The sequence below is a fragment of the Toxotes jaculatrix genome, chromosome 1 (genome assembly GCF_017976425.1).
Source record: "Toxotes jaculatrix isolate fToxJac2 chromosome 1, fToxJac2.pri, whole genome shotgun sequence".
NCBI lineage: Eukaryota > Metazoa > Chordata > Actinopteri > Toxotidae > Toxotes > Toxotes jaculatrix.
This window is the reverse complement of record NC_054394.1, coordinates 20,164,863-20,184,840: the sequence shown is the minus strand read 5'-3', so window position 1 is coordinate 20,184,840 and position 19,978 is coordinate 20,164,863. Positions and strand designations below refer to the sequence as shown.

Genomic DNA, 19,978 nt, shown 5'->3' with positions numbered 1-19,978 from the left:
GCTCTTCAGCTCTGAGAGCAGCAGGCCTGCTGTGCCCCCTCTCATACTCCCACACATACTTCCTCCTCCATCCCTTGCTCTCTCTGGCCATCAGCAAGCTGAGTCAGTGTGGCAGGTGGATCTCTCACCCTGACCACATTGAATCAAACCACATTTCATCTGTTTGACTTTTAAATGCTGGAGGGTAGAAGCACTTCTAAGTTCTGTAGTAAGTGAAATACACACCCAGAGGTGGTTATTTTAATGTTTGTGTTGGATGTGAGAAACTTCATAATGTGACAGATATGCTGGATATAAACAGTTTTCTGTAGCTTTATCTTAGCACCAGCATGACTTAAGTCAAGTGCATGCTAATGCTGATAAAGATTGCCTTAGAATAATATGTACATAGCAAATCACAAATAAATTTGAATTTCATTTTTTTTAAGGATGCTTGCTGAACTATTGTCACTATGTCAAATCAGAACCAGCGACAAAATGACTGAAATGGAAAAACACAATAACACTCAAAATTTAAATAACACGGTAGGAATAAAACAGCACCTGAACAAAGAACTACAATGACACTGAAAGCACTGTACAAACAGAATTTCCTGTCTTTTAGCAAATAAGTGCATGGATTTGTTTGAAATTCTTAAACTTTTCCTAACATTTTCCTTTGCCTATCACCAGTAATACACTGCAACGCCTGTTATACAGTACAGCATCACCTCCCACTGGGCTTTCCGCAAAGCTCACTCGCCAACTGTGGTTGCTTTCTCCCACCAGAGGGGTTGAGAAACGTGGCAGTGCCATGCCGCTTATCTTGCCAAATGTCTTGTTGTTTTCTCTTCGAGTAATCTTCAACCATCTGAGTATTTGCATAATTATTTATTGCAACATTTTTAAAGGTAGCCACTGTTGCCTTTAAAATTTTTGATTTCAGTGCCCCCCTCACGCCATGCTGGGTTTGTTTAGACATTTCAGGGGTCAGCAGGGTCCCCAATCTGGAACATATCAACACATCATGTGGCCCAAGATATGGCTGCACTGTGCTCTTTGGCCTTCATGCGCAAAGCAGCAATACTGGAAGACTTGCGGTCTGGGTCCATGTTGAGATCATACGTGTTGATGCCTGCAGCCATGCCAGGAGATCCTCCAAACAGGCTGCCCATGTGAGCCTGCCCCACGTGACCTCCAGGGCTCGGTACACCCAGAAAATCAGACACCCCGCTGGCAGAGTGGGGGTGAGGGGTCATACAGGGAGTCACAGTGTCGCAGGGCACAACACAGCCCGGCACAGGGGATGCTGCACTGCTGCCTCCGATCCAAGAGGGGTTCTGAATCTGAAATATTGATGGGAAATCCATACTGTTAAAGAATGATGGAACTGCTCCATTAACCCCACTGGCTCTCTCCTAATTTATGTAATCAGACACACTTTTATGAGCTCATTAATCTTTCAGTGCATCTTGGCAGAAATTAAAAGACTGTACTTGCTGTTTAGCCCATTAACTACAGCTTGTGTATATGCTAAATGGCTGCAGGAAAATTTAGACTGATTTCCTGTGTTTCAGGCGATTGTGTGGTAATGCTGATATGAGCAGAAACTGTTCTGAAAACCAGCCTTGTTTCTGCACAGTTATCTTCCAAATAGCTTTATGTATGTCAGCAAAGCCGTTGCAAAATCAAACACAAAAGGGAAACAATAGGAAAACATGGGGGAGTTTCTGCTTAGCTAAGAAAATGTTTAACCTCAGAAAAACCACAAATTGTATTTTTTACACTTCAGTTTTTGTCTCACCTAACTAAAAAAAAGTAAGGCTATTAAATAGTCACTGAAACCACAAGCAAGTAAAAGGACAAGTTAAAATGACTGAAACCTGGAAACCTAAAATCAAAACATAAATGTAAAAATAGTAGAACAATCAACGCTTTCTCCTAGAATTTTTGTTTGGGTTGCAAAAATGGGTGTGATTAAATGTGTATGGCAGTACCAGTGTAGTTAATGGGCTAAAAAACGTCTTGCACCTGTACTGAAGTACTCATTCTGTACCTGTGCGTAGTTCTCAGGACGTGTCAGAAGAGGCAGCTCATAAGCTGTTGAGAAGTGTGTTCGGACCTGCTGCATCTGACCAAAACGCTCCCTCTTTCTCCATTTTGCCCTTCGGTTCTGGAACCACACCTGCAGAGGGACATTGTTTGAGTGTTAGAAAACAGGCACTGTCGTTTGTAATTTTATCTGAGAGAACAAAGGATCTTTACTTAAATCTTGCACAGTATCCAGTCTTGGTCTGGAATGGAAGTGAGATGGAGTTGAGAATTTCAGATGGTATATTCTTGTACACCTAAACCCTCAACAGGGACTTCCCCCTCAAATCTGAAGGAAATGCTTCTCTATAGATATAAATCTAACTTTCTTTTTAAAATGGAAAAATGATCTCATGCAGTACTCGCAAAAGATTGAATGAATATCAAAAATGATATCTGCATCACGTACATCTGTGCAGTTTATCTGAAGGAATAAAAAAAAGGAAATGGTAAAGACAAAGAGGAAGGGAATAGCTCGTAAAAGGTGAACTGCAACCTTCACTTCACTGGAGGCTCCCAAGCAAAGTGTAAACAGATCTCACCCATCTCACCTTTGTTGTCTGACATGGGCAGGGTGCCTGATGTCATGGCTAATGTTTTCTGCAGTCATTTTTTGAATCTAAATCTGTTGGTTAGTGAAAGCATTAGTGTATTTGAATCACCATCAGAGCGTGTGAAAGTTATCTAATTACTTTTGTCTTTAATGAGCTTTAGAGGTCACCTGCCATGTTTTTCAACGTCAAATTTTGTTAAAGGTTGTTGTACAACTCTCGACTATCTGATTGGTAGCACAAATTTAGCAACAAAAACTTGTCTGGCTGTCTGACATGTATCTGCTCTTTGCTCACACACTTCACTGTAAATCTATGGAGGCAATATGGGAAATTGAAACGTGAGATGGGATTATAACTGGGGTTTGTTTGCATTTTCCTTTTTAATTTCCTGAGGCCTAAAGGTCCGGCTTTGAGATGTTGTCTCCTTCTAAATTAAAGCGACACACAGACCAGAAGACGTAATCCTTCTTTTCTTGATGTCTTTGTACATCCTCCTCTGCACTGTTGTAATCAGAATCTACAGTCCTATACAAGATCATGATGTTTCGGGTCATGTTTTGAAACAGCTTTTGAAATAGCCAGCCAGTTTTAATTTTTTTTTGTAAATTACAGGTTTTTCTAATCACTGTTATGTCATTTTTCAACACCATCAGAAACCTTTTTTTTTTTAATTCAACCATTTCAACCATTTTCAAAAATTTAGTTCAGCAGAGACCAAAACCACCTGTCCTATTTCTACACTACCATACCATACCTAGCTAAAAAAAAAATTCTATGTAAAATCCGTAAGATAATAAAAATAAGATAATACCATTTTTTTTAAGTTTTGAATTTTAAAAAGTGATTAACAGAATAAAGTGTCTTTAAAAACAAGGGTTGACCAGTTTTTGTTTTCTCAACCAAAAAGTGCCATCTGACGACGTGTCTGCACGTCTCAATATACAGTGCCACCTACAACTCTCATCTGTTCGCTCTCTTCTTTTTGCCGAGTCTGTTGGCTATTATACAGGGAGAGCATATTTTTGTGTTGCACACACGGCATCATGACAGTAATTGGTAAAGACCTTGACAGCTTAAGTAGCTGGTGGACTTTCAATGAGGCTTTATTTATGTTACAGCTCCAGAGAGAAAGAGCAGAGAAATGCCAAACTGGCCCCAGCAGGAGAGCTGTATGGAGCTGAAAACACTTTGAAGTGAGAGACCGGCTCAGAGGATTGATAACCCGCCTCTGCTGTCACTCATGTCAGCTTCCATACCGAAGTAAAAAGAAATCCAAGGCTGAGCCTGGCTTCGGTTTTCCAACACCCCCAAAGCACTAATAATATCATGGAAACACCTCTGACCAGTGTTGGAGTTCATTAAATGTAAGTTTGTTCCCTTTTCCCCAAAAGTCCTCCATCACATAATTTCATATTTCCGGTGTCAATTAAAGGTAAATCCAGGACACTAGTGGTCTGAATCAAAAAGAAATATATTAGAGAATTTGATATCCTGCCTCTACTTTATGCCAACTGGCAACGCATTGTACTCAGACTGGAAATTTTTTTTCCAGTTTTTTTTGTGTCGGTACATGAACTTTTTTGATCTACAGTTATAAACCTTCCACCTGTCATTTTCAAGATTTGTTAACACCTTAAATATACATCATCTCCATTCTTAATGAAGTTAGTTATATATTTAACTACGGCTGTAACTAAAAATGTTTTCATGTGACACATACTGTCTTGAACATTGTTTAGTCTATAAAATATCAGAACATAATTAAAAAAAGGCAGTCACAGTTTTCCACACCTTGAACTGACATCTTTATATTTCTTGTTTTGTTCAACTGACTGTAAAAAAACAATAAAATTTCTGTTTAGCAAACGACAATATATTACAATTATACAATTACGATTATCAAAATTGTTGCCGAGTTTTTTTCTTCTTTTGGCTGACTGACCAATTTATCAACTAAATCCAGCCCTACATCTGACAAATGGTTTTCAGTGCCTGACTTACAATATTAGCATATTTAAGTATGATTTAAATTTGTTCTTAAAAAGGTCTCATGGTTTCTCATCAATCAGAGAATTTACTACTTAGTTAAACAAATACCTTTGTGTATTTATAAAATGAAGGAAATGACTTGACTGTTTTAGCATTTCTACAATTTAAGACTGATCCTCTATTTGCAGAAATGTTCGTCTTGCTAATTCAGCTTCCTGTTAATTGTTTTGATCTGTAAACTCGTACTGACACCTGTGTTTGCCCGGTGAACTCCACGTCAGATGCCATTTCGGCTCTCTGAGCTCTCTGGACTAACAGAACGGCAAATCTGAGAGATGTGATGTTTTTGAAACCCTCGACCCTTGACCCCTGACCTCTCCATGTATCTGTAGTGCATATGACTGAGATCTGAACTTACTTTCTCCCTTTGAAACCGGGAGACTGAAAAAGCAAACAACTCCAGACCCTTACGTCTTTTAACTGAAAGCTGTTTTTTTTTTGTGTGTGAACCATCAGACGATGAGGTATAATATCACACTCCTCAGAATCATACTCTCTTGAGCATTTTTTAGTTTTTCCATTAAATGAAAATGCTTGTAAATTTTACAAGTTCAAGCAAACTTTTCAGCAGCAGTAAAGGTTTTTTCTTAACATTTTTTTCTCCACTCCAGACACAGAATTCATGAGCTGTGAGTCCTTTTGCGTGTGAATGACCCGAATAGAGCACAGAGCCCTGTTCTCTGACTGACAAGGCATCTCGTGTCTTTTATCTTTTTAACTTGAGTGTTTAAGAGGGCCGCTGGGAGAGCCGAGGGCTGTAAAGCTGCATCCATCTGAAGCGGGCAGGTCCGTGATAGTATGAGCAGCAGGGCAGATCAGCATACCTTCAGAGACTCAGGGCTGAGTTATAACCCTGTGGCTGCGCAGACTTCCTGTGTTTCACTGCGGAGCTTTTCTGGTCACTGTTCCAGCTCATTGTGTAACAGATCGGTTTTAATCGAACTCTTATCTCATCCCATGTACACTACCGGCACACCACAAAAATTTAACCAATATATTGTCCGTTTGCATTAGTTTTAGCAATATGCTTTATGCCTCAAAAGTGCTCAGAATTCAGTTATGACTTGTAACATCAGTCGCTGACTTGCTCAAAACCCACGGGAAGGGTTTCACACCTACTCTGGAGACCACAGCAGGGACACATTCTTGTCTGGACAGGATGTTAATGAAAGAAAAACACAGAAAATCCAGGGGCTTTGGTAGTCCACAATACACCCGTACATACACATACACCACACACATACAGGAATGGCAGAGGTCTCTTTTCTGTGTTCACCAGTGTTGGAATGCATTACAGCAGTCATGGCCGGTTTGTATGCAAATCGGACCAGAGGGTCACCAGAGGGGTTTCAGTCAGAGAGGTCCTGTACACCTCAGGCTCGACTAGCACCAGCTGAACTGAATTCAGCTCCAAAGGAAAAGGCCACTGAGACGATCCCACGGAAACACGGCAGAGTCAAACAAGTCTCTTCATATGCTGATGAAAGCCTGCTCTCCTGGAACTGCACATATGAGGCCCAGGCAGCTCAAACCTCAGCCCCCTGGGGCCCCCTGGCCTCTGTTAGCTCCCACTCCCCCACTCTCTCCCCCTAACTCCCACATTACCAGATAAATCTCTCATGTTGTTCTGTGAGTGACGTTATCTCTGCAGAGCTGCAGATGTTGAAGGATCCATGAGGTTGTGTTGTTTAAACATTATCTGTTCTGCTGTGATTAAGAACTCTTTTTTTTTTTTTTTTACTTATTGATAGGATGACAGGACAGGCATATAGCTGCATGAGGTGCGTTGCAAACATTAGACTATTACTGTAAATGAACTTCCATTAGAAATGTTTGTGGGTTTGTTTTTCCTTTTTTCAGATCTGTCGGCTGTTTTTTGCTGTACACGAAATAGCCTTAAACACTGTTGTTGATTTCCTTCTTTACCTGCACACGAGCCTCAGTCAGGTCAGTCCTCAGTGCGAGCTGCTCCCGAGCGTAAACATCAGGATAGTGCGTCTTCTGGAAAACCTTTTCCAGCTCTTCCAGCTGGTAGCTTGTGAAGGTCGTGCGGTTGCGTCTCTTCTTGCCTTTGTTGCTTTCGCCGCCATCAGCCTTCTCCAGGGGACTTGCTAAGTCAGTGCCCGGCAGCCTGTCAGAGGCCACTTTGACACCTTGATCCTTCACAGCCAGGTAGCTGTTGTCCATTCCAGGTGGGTCAGAGTCCGGGGCCAATTCAGAGTCTGTCAGACTTGAACTGTCTTTACCTACAGAGACAGGGAGGAGATGAAAACTGTTAAAAGAGGTTTATGTTATAATTTTGTCGGGATTGAAAGGATGGAATCAAAACAGATCTTTGTGAATTTGTTACCCTGTAACCGAAGAGGAACATGAAAATAAAGAAAAGTGTGAAAATCATTACATGATGTCAAGCAAAAGTTATAACTTGGCTGTTAGAGGCACAATTTGTCACTTTCAGAGGACAGCATTTAAGGGAACGATAAGATAAATGTGCATCATGATCTACTGCTATTCTTCAAGATTTAAGCTGCACTCCACAGTTAACTGATTTAAGTCATGTGTGTGGATTCTCCAGATGTATAAGACAATAAAGTACAAGGGGAAAGCTGTTAATATTCAGACTTCAAAGATCCTCCACTTCCTCTTTTTAGTGCCTTATTCAAAGTATTGTGTTGCCTTTTTCCAATACTTTTGTGACATTTTTCTTTGGAAAGCTTTTGGGGAACAGAGTTTTAAAACATATCAAATGTCTACACAAAAGACACAAGTGCTTGTGGGACATAAATACTGACATATACCACGGTGGTCTTTTTCAGCTCTCTACAATGATCTTGATTATAAATCCAACAGGTCCTCCCAATTAAATGACAAAATGTGTCATTTGCAACTGCCCGCCAGAATGACAACACAGAAGTGTCAGAAAATGAGATATTTTCTTTCTCTGTGCCACCGGGAACGAACATCATTTATTTTGTCACTACCTTCAGAGAGCAAACAAATAAATAACTTCTTTTATCGAGCCTCTATTCTTCTAAAGTTTAATATTGAGTCACTGGCTTCTGGCAGCGTATTCATAACCGATGATTTATTTGTCGGATCAGTGTAATAACTCACGGGGTGTGATAGGGTGGAACAAAGGAATTTCTTGCTCTTTGTGAGGAAATACAGTCACAGTTGTGAAATTTGTTGGCGCTCAGTGCTGAGTATGTGTCTTGATTTGTTTGTCTATCTGCCTGTGTAATTAATGGATGGCCTGGATAACTGGCTGCTTACAGGATTTAGTTGTAGTTCGTAGATCATTCTGTGATGTGCTGGGGAACAGACACCCCTGGTCATAATTTGAGCCTGACAGAAAGTTGCAGCTTTTTTTTTTTTAAACTACATACCCTCCTTAACCATCACACATACACACACACACCACTCTCTCTCTTCCACTCAGACTCTGTTTATCAGTCTTGCATGTGGCTGAGGTTTCTCATCTAACTGCAAAGTCACCTGGCAGAAAGACCGAGTGATTTGCTGGGGAGTAATTTGTAGCCATGCAAAAATGAGAAAGATCCATCTCTGTACTCTCTCTGTCACACGCACACTTGCTTGCTTCATGGCTACAGCTTAACTATAAAACCTCAGGCAGCTCTCTGATCATAAATTTCCACAGCTGTACCTCTGCCAGTGTTCTTGTCAAAGCTGGCAGCTCTTTTCGCCATGCTGCTGCCCTTCACTGATCTAACCAGTTTGCACACTCATCTTTGGATTAATACACATTCCCATCTTGAAGGATGTCATAGTTGAAAATGTGTATAAGACATGCTTCCAGGCTGCCTAGTAAGGCCTGTGAGCGTACTATCTCTGACTCAGTCCAGTGGCGACTGCATTGCACCTTCCTGCTCCTCAGTACCATCTGAGGTGAAGTTATTTTCAGGAACGAGGACATCTCTGCTCATCTGCTCATCTGCCCATCCTGCGATTTGTCAGGTTAGAACCAAGAGGTGTGTGTGTTCATGTGAGCTCAGTCTGCAATTCTCAGCACTCAGTCAGCACAGACGATCACACACACACACACACACACACACACACACACACACACACTCAGTGAACCTCAACTCACAGCCATGTTGGGTAATGTGCTGCAAGGTGAGGTGAATGGATAGCTTGTTGTACACTGTCTCACAGACACATGTATAGTGTATCATTTTTGTCAACAGTATAAGACAAATATTACCACACCTTCTATGTAGGCTTGAGTTAGTTTGTTAGAACAGTGAAACAGTGGTGTAACTCAGTGTTTGTTGGGGACTCAGACTTAGTCTGATGATGTTATATCGTTTGGTCTAGTTTGGTGTTTTTGTTGAGTACAGTACTTTAATGATCCCAAACAAGATGTTTGTTGCTTGCAGCTGGTTTCTTGTACAGCTTGCTGTCCTTTTCCCTCTTTGTCGTACATATACATATACATATACATACATACACGTATGTATGTATGTATGTATGTATGTATGTATGTATGTATATATGTGTATATATATGTGTATATATATATGTGTGTGTGTGTGTGTGTGTGTGTGTGTATAAATACACACATATATACACACACACACACGATATATTCTTTTTAAACTCTGCTATGTGAGCTCCTACTTTGTCTTTTTGTTATGCAGATTTGTTTTGTGCCAGTAATTTCTTTTGGAACTTGAATTGTAGTCAGGTTTATTTTATGGACTTATTGAGGACTGTGTGTTAAAATATGTCACGGCAAGTGCTGGCATTGTTTGAAATTGTCCGTACAGTAAGATCTGAGTTGATTTGATTCCAATATCAAAATAGTATTGAAAAATATGTTACTGAACAAAAAAATCCTTATTCTATTTGACAGAAGCCCAACTATGCATGAACTTTGCCCAGTTAAGATACAATCTAAAATTGGCAAAATTTTAAGTTAAAAAAGAAGCTGACTGATCAAAATAATAAGCAAAGAAGAGTATGAATGTGGAAAAGCTTTCAACGCCTGCTTTTGCTATTTGACAGCTTTTGGTACTTGGTGCCATCGACACACTTAGGTGGTTTGTACCAAGAAAAGTATTGAGGTTTGACAGCCAGCTGTAGGAATGGCACACAGTGCATGTGTCCCAGTCAGTCGGGGGCCTTGCTGAGATAAGCTGTGTATGCAGGAGCAGAGTGTCATATGAAGCTGCTGTTTTGTTTTTTGTTTTTTTTATTCATCCTTGTGAGGAGAGAATAAACCCCCGCTGGATGGAGACCTCATACAGCACACAATGCAGGCACATTGTATGAGGACAGTGCATCAGACCAGATGCAGTTCAGCCCTGCGAGAGCCAATGAGCAATGGGGCTCTTGTTTCTGAGATGTTTGCCTAACAGTGCTGGGAACGGACTCGGGCTGAGGAGCCATGTTTTGGTGGCAGACCACTTGCTGGGGGTTTCAGCGCCCGCAACACAGCCTCGCTGTCTATGACGAACACATCCTGTTAGGCTTGAAGGGAGCAAATGGGTTTTATCCCACCATAAATACTCTCTAGTTATTTCATCATATTTCTCTGGCCGGCACCCACAGGCCCCAGAAGGAAAGAGCTGTCAGACTGTTTGAAATCGTGAGGCCTCTCGCTGATCAAAGGCCAATGTTTATATCGCATGTCATTGATGTTTTTTGGCAGGAGTGGGATATTGTGACAGTCTCCTGCTTGTTATCCATGCGATCTGCTGGAGCCGTGAGGCTCTCCAGCACTGCCCAAGGTGAACAGCAATGGACCCTCCTGCAGAGAACACCATAAGCATGATGAACATAAGAAAGTCTTATTGCAAACAATGCCTGTCAGGAGAAAATCTCTGGAAAGAGGAAAGAGGCAGGAAGCGGTGACTGTGAAAAACAGATGCTGCATCAAAACATCTACCATGAGCACAATTTGCTTTTTCTTCCATTACACAAAAGACACTTTGAGCTTACACCTGCACTTCTGCATGTAGTGCCTAGATCCCAACAATAATCCGGCAAACTCACAAACCAAAATTCCTTTTTTCTTTTCAGACAAATATGCCATTCAAAATGTTTTGAGTTGCAACCACAGAATGTTCTATTTTCACTGCAGTGGATCCAACAGTCAGCATCTGTTCCAATTACTGGGCACAGTGAGGAGAGGCGAGTCTGAAACTCTATGTGGTGGGCACAAAGAAAGTTCTGCAAAAATTAAATGCACGGAAAGTGTGTCAGAACAAGCTGAGCTGTGACTTGCAGTTTAGCTCATGTGTATATTTCCACCTGACTACAGAACAACACGATTTTGTACACAAGTCTAAATGTTGACATGCAACATTTGCAAGAGTTTTGTATTTATTTTTATAAGATAGCATGTCACTGTTGGCACTGATGTAAAAATTAAAATACGGTCTAACTTCCCCAGTTTTTTTTAATACTGTGAGAAAGATATCAGAACCGAACTGATGTTCTCGCAGGTCAGACATTCGGCGCGGACAGCTATTAATTCACAGTTGAAAATGACGGGGCAACATCAAAGTGTAATTTAACTGGCTGTAAAGCGACAGGGCACCATCCGTGCCTCTTTATTAACTGGGATGACTGGGGTCAGCTCACGGTGTTAAGAGGAAACACTATAAATTACACACCACACGGCAACTGAGAGAGATTAACAACAGGTTGCTCAAACTGAAAAAGGAATATCGGAAATAGATGGAGATGTAAACAGTGGAGAAAAAGAGAGAAAATAGATGAGTAGATGGGAAAAAAGAGAAAGTACACTTTGTCTAACTAAATGCAGAGAAGAGAAGAGGAAATGTGTGAGCAAAGTATTTATTTGTATGTGTTTTTGGGGTTTATTTTGACTGAAAATATGGATTGGGATGTAACAGTGGATAAGTCTTAAGTCTTGCTTGGCTGCAAAGACAGAGGCTGGCTGAGACAGTGATGCCTGATGCTGTGTGGGCTGGACAATCGAGCCAAGACAAGAATGATATGATACATATAATTTATGAGTTAGTTATGATTCCCTTTGGTTTTGCCTCATGAGTGTGAGTCCATAAAGGGACCTATCACAAATTACAGACCAACTGAAGATCAGTGAAAGAACACAACTAAGTACATTCACAGCCAAGTTCTTGATTGTTTTGAGTTTGCTCTACAAGTTCAAATTTTGCATACAGAGCAAATGATTAGTTAATTAAGACTGATGAAATGTTGTAGGTTAAACTACTACTGTGGAATATTTTTATACTGTAGCCCTGCTATGTTTACTTAAAACCTGCAATGACAGATCTTTTTGGCCACTTGGGGGCAGCAGAATCATTTTGTGAACACAACATTCATCACCGTTTAAGATGATATGGTGAACTTGTTACTTATTTACATGTCCAGCAGTTACAGAGTAATATTATCATCCATTTGGAGTCGTGTTTCTGGCCATCTGGCAATTGTAAGTACAATTCACTCAACGAGTGCAATGTTTTTGCTCTGCTTTTGGTCTCTACCAGCTCCTGAGAGAAATATCTGGCTCTTTAGCCACTGAATGCTCCATAATGGTCTGTGTCTTTCTACCGCTTGGTGCAGAGCAGGTAGAGTCTTTATGGAGCTTTTCACTAAAAACAGCTGTCTGCTGTGGCTTAAAATGACGCCATGAGAGCAATGAGAGCGAACTAAACAGTGAAACTATGGCCCAGACAGCAAAACAATGAGCCAGAACGTCTTATTAAGCTCTGTAAAGCTGAGGACAGCTGTATTTTCAGATGATCACTCTCTGTAGGTTCATCACTATGAATGATCCCTTTCACATTCTAACATTGTTTTCACATTGTCATGATATAGTGTCATTGTAAAATATTAGCTAAAGCCACTTTGAGTAGAGGATCTTAATAGTTATTCCACCGCTGCTGAAGATGCAGTCAAACCCTCTGTTCTTGAAATTTAATCTCATCTCTTTTGGAAGTTCAGATAACACAACTATGAATAGCTTGACACTATACTTGCTTGGTGCAGAGTCAGGTGCGTCCATCAAAACATTTTCAGACAATACACATACTCACATACTGTATACACACGGTCCGTAGACACAATACATTTTGCATGTTACTGCTCTGATGTGGAAACAGTATGTCTTACAGAGTTACTTTTGTTTGGAACAAAAACCTTTCCTTTGTGACCATGCAATAGTTAACCATTTACTCTGCAAATTCAACACCACTGACTGATCAGAGCAATTATCCATTTCAGTAGGCTGAGCAAAATTTACAGACTATGAAAAAAAAAAATGCATTAAGCCTAAGACTGATATATCACCTCTCACACACTCTTTGTCTTCCTCGCACTCTTCCCCTCCCTGTCTCTCTCCCTCCCACCAGCTCTCCTCCAAATGTTTCTCTCAGACCTTGGAGCAAAACAGAATTTCCTTCATCTTATGTTTTTGTTGTCTGATCGAAAGAGAACATTCCATTTGAGTGGGAAAAACTTGCGAGAGTACATTTTTGTGTGCACGCACATAAAATGAAAAATACTTTGCTGGCAAACTCACTTAACAACATGCACGATCATTTCTTCCTGCCAAGGATACAGGGACTGAAAATCTGAATATTCAAAAAACGATCTGAGAGCACAAAATGCAACCAGATTCCACCAGTCAAGACATCAGTCCTAACAATGTGCGCTGCGACAGCGCAGCAGGTTTTTGGAATCACAACTCTCTGTTAGGTTCATAACAAATTATAATTGTCTAACAATAGAAATACAACTGTTCAGTCACCAACAAATTCTTATCAAATCAATCATTGTCTTTTAAGGCCTTAACCTAACGCCAGGAATTACATTACGTTTGTAAAGTTTTGAGACAAACATAATGTATTAACGTCTATCTTTTTGTAGGCCTACCTGTGCAGTTAAACGACATATTAAAAACACCAGCTTCTGAAACTGCTGGAAACTGTTTTGCTGCAGCAACTCAATTTTTTACTGTATCTATATATGTTTTTAGTTGAATACATGTTTATATTCTGCTTTAAGTGGTCGAGAAAGTTGCTGTTCAACTTTTCAAAAACCGCCAAACTTTGAAAAAGTAATTTTCTTTGACATTACAATTATTTTTTTTCCTCCTAAAACACAGAAATCATTCGAGTACCTTTGAAATGTTGCTTTTAGATACATCAGCGAAGCCACTTGACTTTGCACAAGGACGTAATATCTTAAAAAAACCCATTATCTGAAAATGGTCAGCCATTATTGTTGTGAATGTACAAAGAATTATTCAGCCTTGCAAAGAAAATGTAATGTAGAAGTTAAAATGAAATTTAATAAAGTAATCTGAGTGCAGTGTAAAAACTACAGTAACATATGGCAGGTAAAAAAAAAAAAAATTTAAACAAAACCTGAATCTTTGATTTGCAGTCTTGGTGCAGTCCTCCACAGTTGGTTCACAGTTGGTTCTGTATCAGTGTTCACTTTACATGAAGCGGTGACAAAGAGACCAAAGGACGTCCTGGACTGCATGAGCCTTTTTGCCCTGCTGCTCTCACTTGGCCATGCAAACTGAGCCTAATGGAAATTGCGCTGCCAAACTTTAAGCTAAATGGTAAAATGATCCTGAGTCCTTGTCACCTTCACTCATGTCACTGACTTGCTGAAGTGTGCCTCAGTTGTCTGGGGTGCATGGCTGGTTCCCATTACTCCCTGCTCGAACCAATCAGTGCAGACGGCCATTACGAGAGGCTGAAGTGGTTGTGTTGGGTTAAACTTGGTGAGGGAACAAAAGGACAAAACAGGAGATCTACATTTTGGAGTGACAAAATCTCACAAGACGACGCAGTCACACCTCAGTGTTGGTCTTTCTGGAGATAACTGTCTTCCACTGCTTCTGCAGGGAATGAAATATTTACACTCACGAGGCAGCAGAACTGGATTGAATTCCCTCTTTGCCCCAAAAAAACAACTTATGGTTTAAGCTGCAGTCTTTCATGTCTTCAAATTGTCCCAGCAGTGTCTTGTTGGTGCAACAATGTCATTACCCTGCACATCTCAGTCTATAAAAGGCTAAAAAGTGATAAAAGACCAGATCCCACTATAATTAGCCCTACAAATCAACACTCATTTGAGAACAAAACAACATCCTTTGTCTTATTGGTGTAGTTAAATATTTACTGTGTAAAACTGGACTCCAAATGTTGCAGAGAGCTCTGCTTTGCCACCAGAGAGTTTCAAATGGGGGTTTCGAATGGATTTTCTTTGCTGTGTGCATGCAGGGGAACTCGCCCCGTTCCCCAAACAGACAAGGGCAGGAAAGCCGAGCTAAAGGTCAGCAACCTTCAGACACTGAGAGAAGACACGGACATATCAAAAGAGGAAGTGTGGTGTCCCTGGAGGTTCACAAAGACACATAGGTGGCTGCTTAAAGACTATGAAGTGACTGACTGAGTCATCCCCAGGGCCTTTTTTTTTTTTTTTAAATCAAAACGTCCCTCTCTAGTTTAACCGTTTTTATGCTGCTATAGTAAATAAATAGATTTGCATTATTTGGTATCCAGCATGTCTTTTATCTACACCTTAAACATGCATTTTCAGTGGTGGAAGGTAACTTGAGTAAAAATTAACACTTCTATTTTATGCAGCATTTTAGAGAGAAATATTGTAGTTAACTATATTTATTTGACAGGTGTATTTGCTACTTAGTTTTCAGATTTCATGATCATCTTGTACACTATGCAGTGATAAAGATTAAACAACTCAATATTATGTAAAGCAACTAAAACGGATTATTTTAATTTTTACTAACAATGATGAGTACTTTTAATTTTGATTCTTTATACACCGACATTTTGTTCATAATATTCTTGCACTCTTATTTACGAACATTTTTAATGTAAGACTTTTACTCAGGTAGTTTTACATTGTTGTTTAGCTACTTTTACCTAAAGAAAATAACTGAGAACTTTCTCCACCTGTGATTTTTTTTTGTGTCAATTTGTTTTTATTATTTATAGTTTGTTATTATTTTATTTTATTTTATTTTATTTTATTTTATTTTATTTTATTTTATTTTATTTTATTTATTTTTGCTGCTTTTGACATGTACCTATATTGTTTTAAGTCTTACCTTAAACACACTGCTCTGTGCGCCTCTCCTCATTTACATTCCCTTTCGGTTTTAGTCAGTCTAATGCTGAAAGTTGTCCATACTCCAAGCTCTGTCCTGTTGATTTCAAGTAACAGTATGATTGGCAGTGTGTTGAGTAAAAACAGTATAACTGCTTTTGTAGTGGCTCTAATGTATATAAATGTTTATTAGACAGTTGTGCTGTTTCCAGCCAGAAATATCTCAGCTGTAGCTGTCAGCTTCAGACAGCTGAGACCAGCCATCACATCACCTTTGAGTGAACGGATCAAGCCGCAAATTAGAACAACAAAGCAAATCTTTGACAATTTGAAACTACCCAGCGATTGTGTAAAATACAGGTTTGATAAAAGAAAAGGGCCAGGAAGTAAAATACTCTAGCATTTTCCCATAAAAACATCAGGAATCGTTTATTATTTTTTTCTCCTCAGCCAGTAAGCTCAGCATATTTTACTGCTGCCTTCAATTTATGTCCAGGCAGTCTGTAAAAAGATGGGTTAACTAGAACCTTCAGTCAGTGATAATCACAAGAAAAATACATACCAGTCACAACCAATTCTGATCTAGTTTTAAAAAAAAGTTTTATCTTTAGATAATTGACACTTGAATGCGAATTTAATTTTAATCTGTACCATTAAAACGATTTTTGAGATAAGGCGATAAAAAAAGCATAAATTCAGCAAATCTAAAAGCGGGATCTCTTCTGTTTGTCTCTGAAGTCACTGTGAGCAGAGAAATAAAGGCAAGTTCAGAAGTTTGACATCTGAGCCGCATTAATGCCAGAGCTCCTCTTGCCTATAGCGCCGAGGTGCTTTTTCCTGCCTTCTTCAGTGTGAATCCGGTCGTTTTATATTTGAGTCTCCTTTTTGTAAAACAAGAATCTCTGGTTTGCGACTAAAACTGACATATTTATCCCTAAACGTCTAATCCTGATGGTAACACAAAGAGAAAATCTAAAGGAGCCGAGAACTAAAATGAGATTTTATGGAATTTTACCAACCCAGACGTAATTTGAGGGATATCTTTTTGGAAACTCTTATATTTAAATAATTAAATAAAATAAAATAATTCGTTTGGACTAAAAAGCGCAGTTTATTCACATCCTAATAACTGCGGTTTATTTACAACATAATTTTATCTCCATTTACCGGATCTGTGTCAAGGTTAATAGGTAATAAAGATTTAACAGCCATTATAAAAGACCTATATGAGCTTTGAAAATATTGATCTCCGTCCCTGACGTGTTGGATCTAAAAAGGCTTTGTCAGCAGGCCCACATCCAGAAACTGTCAAAACATCCTGAAACCACTTCCACTAAACATTTCAGTGCTTAACACTGATGGACAAGCGGCTCTGTAATTCTAATAAGAAGTTTTGACTTCATCCGGAAAAGGACAAGATTCTGACTTTTCATCGAGGGGTTGTTTTATTCTGCTTCATGTTATTTTCATATCATTTCTTATTTTTTGTACTCGCACTTTTGTTGGGTTTACATCATTTACTGGAAGTTTTAATGTAGATGTAAAATGTGTCAGCAGCATTTTTTGGGCCTCTGTAGCCCTCGCTTCCATACATAGATCTGTTTTATCAAAAATGTTACTGGTAGTCACCTCGTTAATGTTTTTATTTGACGGTATTAAAAGCAACTCCTCGGTGAATTAATTTCCATGTATCGACATCCTGTTTTATACAGTTTATATGCAAGGAGAGAGAGAGAGAGAGAGAGAGAGAGAGAGAGAGAGAGAGAGAGAGAGTCTGTAGGAGCCCTCAGGCTTCGTGACTTTAGTAATACTTCTGTTGTGCACATAATAACCTCAAAACTAAAACACATTCAGGCCGCCTGTCTGCAACTCGGGGTAAACAAAGACTGTGACTTAGGATGCAGTTATTTTACAGAATTTAATTATATAAAAAATGGTGTCAGTGTTTGATCTTTGAGCTCTTAAATATGCAGTACCCTAGACTTAATGATGGGTAACGTTACCCCTCAGTACAGCTGCGTCAGTCATTCTGAAAAACCCTTGTTTGTTTGTTTGTTTGTTTGTTTGTTTGTTTGTTTGTTTGTTTGTTTGTTTGTTTGTTTGTTTGTTTGTTTGCCTGAGCCCTGATTTCTTTATTTCTTTATTTATTCTTTTCAAATGGTGGGGCCCAAAGACCCAAAACACATATATTAAATTTGGATTAAAATATAGAGGACTTACTGTCATTGTGGTAAATATTAGTCATCTGTGTGTGTGTGTGTGTGTGTGTGTGTGTGTGTGTGTGTGTGTGTGTGTGTGTGTGTGTGTGTGTGTGTGTGTGTGTGTGTGTGTGTGTGTGTGTGTGTTCTCCTTTATGAGCAGGCAGGGATGCAGTAGAGGTGAATTCAGTTTGTCTACGTTGTAATTTACTAAAAGCCTCTTTTGGATGACAAATCTTAATACTCCAGTTTTTTTGTTTTTGTTTTTGTTTTCTTTTTTAAATTTTGGTATCGTGTGTTTCAAGTTTTGGAGGAAAATGTTTTCAGGTGGACGGAAAAAAAACGCGAACTGATGCTGCTTCAAAGTGGCCTCCTACCTAATGAGGGTCAAAGTTTTATTTACACCCTCATCATTCACCCATTACAGCAGCGTCCCCACGCAATTAAATCTAATTGGAGCCAATCAGGCAGCGCAATGAAATGAAAATATTATCAGTTTGGAGCTCACTATTTGTACCATCTGAAAACCTGTTAATTCAATTGTCCGTCTCAGCTCCAATATTGAGGATTGTAATGCAGATTATCGCATTAAATGCGCCCTAATTTAATTTTGATGGCCAAAGGGACAATTTGATAGTCGGGAAGATTATGCCTCTTCTCAACTGTGTTACGCACATGACTGCTGGGCCATGGCGTTACGAGCTGGGATGTCCTGTATACTGCTGCTGGAGAGAAAAGGCTGCTGAAGTTTTTTTTTTCTCATCTTAGAGGACAGGAAGAAGAAGACAAAAGAAAGGAGTTTAAAGTTGGTTTTGGACAAGTGCTTTCACCAGTCAAGAAACAATTAACTACCAAACCCGGCGCCGCTCATCTGAGTTCTGTCAGTTCACCATTGACCCTAATGGCCAGTTTCTGCATCACGCGCCTTTATTTGCGATCGAAACCTCCAAACCGCTTAGGGTCATATCTGCGGATTTTGTATGAACAAGTGGAGCAACGAGCGATGACTGACAGGTTCAAAATTTTCTGTCTGCTCATGTGAAAAATGATCAGACACAAAAGTAACGTTGCACAGACGCACGCAGCTTCGGAGGAAACATCCTGATAATTGAGTGTTTGGAGTAACTTTTGTTGCACAGCCTAACATCTTAAAATACATTTCTGCTGATCTTCTGCGTGACAGCTCCTCTGTTCTATGATGGAAACAGCTTAACAAAATCAAATCTTGACATAGGTATGTCATGTCTTGGGACGCCTCACCTTTCGCCTGCAACTCAGTCATCTCAAAGATTTTTGTTGTTGTTGTTTTTTCTCACTCACCATAGCACGGGATGAGCGCTCCGTTGTGTCCTCTCTCCTGGTGCAGTTTGCCGTCCTCGGGGGGTGTTTTGCAAGAAGACCTCTGCATAAACAGGTGGTATTTACTGAAAGTGCCTTGCCCAGCTGCGGCGGCATCCAATGACTGGCACTCCTGCTGGAAGGGGCTCCGGGACTTTTCTCCGTAAGCCTGACCTTTGTTGGGCAGGAAGGCAGTGGGACTGTATTTGGTGTCAGTGGCTGGGAATGTCCTAAAGTGGTCCGTCTGGTGATCCCTACCTTGCGCTGCAGAGGGGCTATAATATGAATCCATGGATGTCATGTCGCTGTATGAAACGCAGGTCTCGGCGTTCATGCCTAAAAAAAAAGAGTCAAGCGAAGAAAAATACCAAACTTTTTTCTCTCTCTCTCTCCCTCTCTCTCTCTCTCCCTCTCTTTTGGAAAGGGAAGCGCAGACGCCCCTTCCTCTCCCTCTACATCATACAGATGAGCACACACACATGCACATGCACGCAGACACTGCAGCGCACACCAGACCGCAGCTGGGTTTGGTTATAAAACGATTCAGATCTTTTCCAGGAACCACTATCGTTGACCAAACACTCCAAACTCCCCCGCAGGTTTGAGGAGAGTTACACAAACCCGTCTTTCCTCAGAGGATGGGACCCAGAGCTCCTGGCTTCTAGACCT

The 19,978-nt window shown here is 40.1% G+C and overlaps 1 protein-coding gene across 1 annotated transcript; it reads right to left on the bottom strand.

Moving 5' to 3' along the window:
* Positions 1 to 1,004: 1,004 nt before the first annotated feature.
* On the bottom strand, positions 1,005 to 19,643 carry alx4a (ALX homeobox 4a). Its single transcript, XM_041040162.1, has 4 exons — positions 19,288 to 19,643; positions 10,816 to 10,840; positions 2,036 to 2,152; positions 1,005 to 1,325 (listed from the first exon to the last, which is right to left on the bottom strand). The coding sequence occupies exons 1-4, from the start codon at positions 19,641 to 19,643 to the stop codon at positions 1,005 to 1,007; spliced, it is 819 nt and encodes a 272-aa protein (XP_040896096.1).
* Between the last annotated feature and the right edge of the window lie 335 nt (positions 19,644 to 19,978).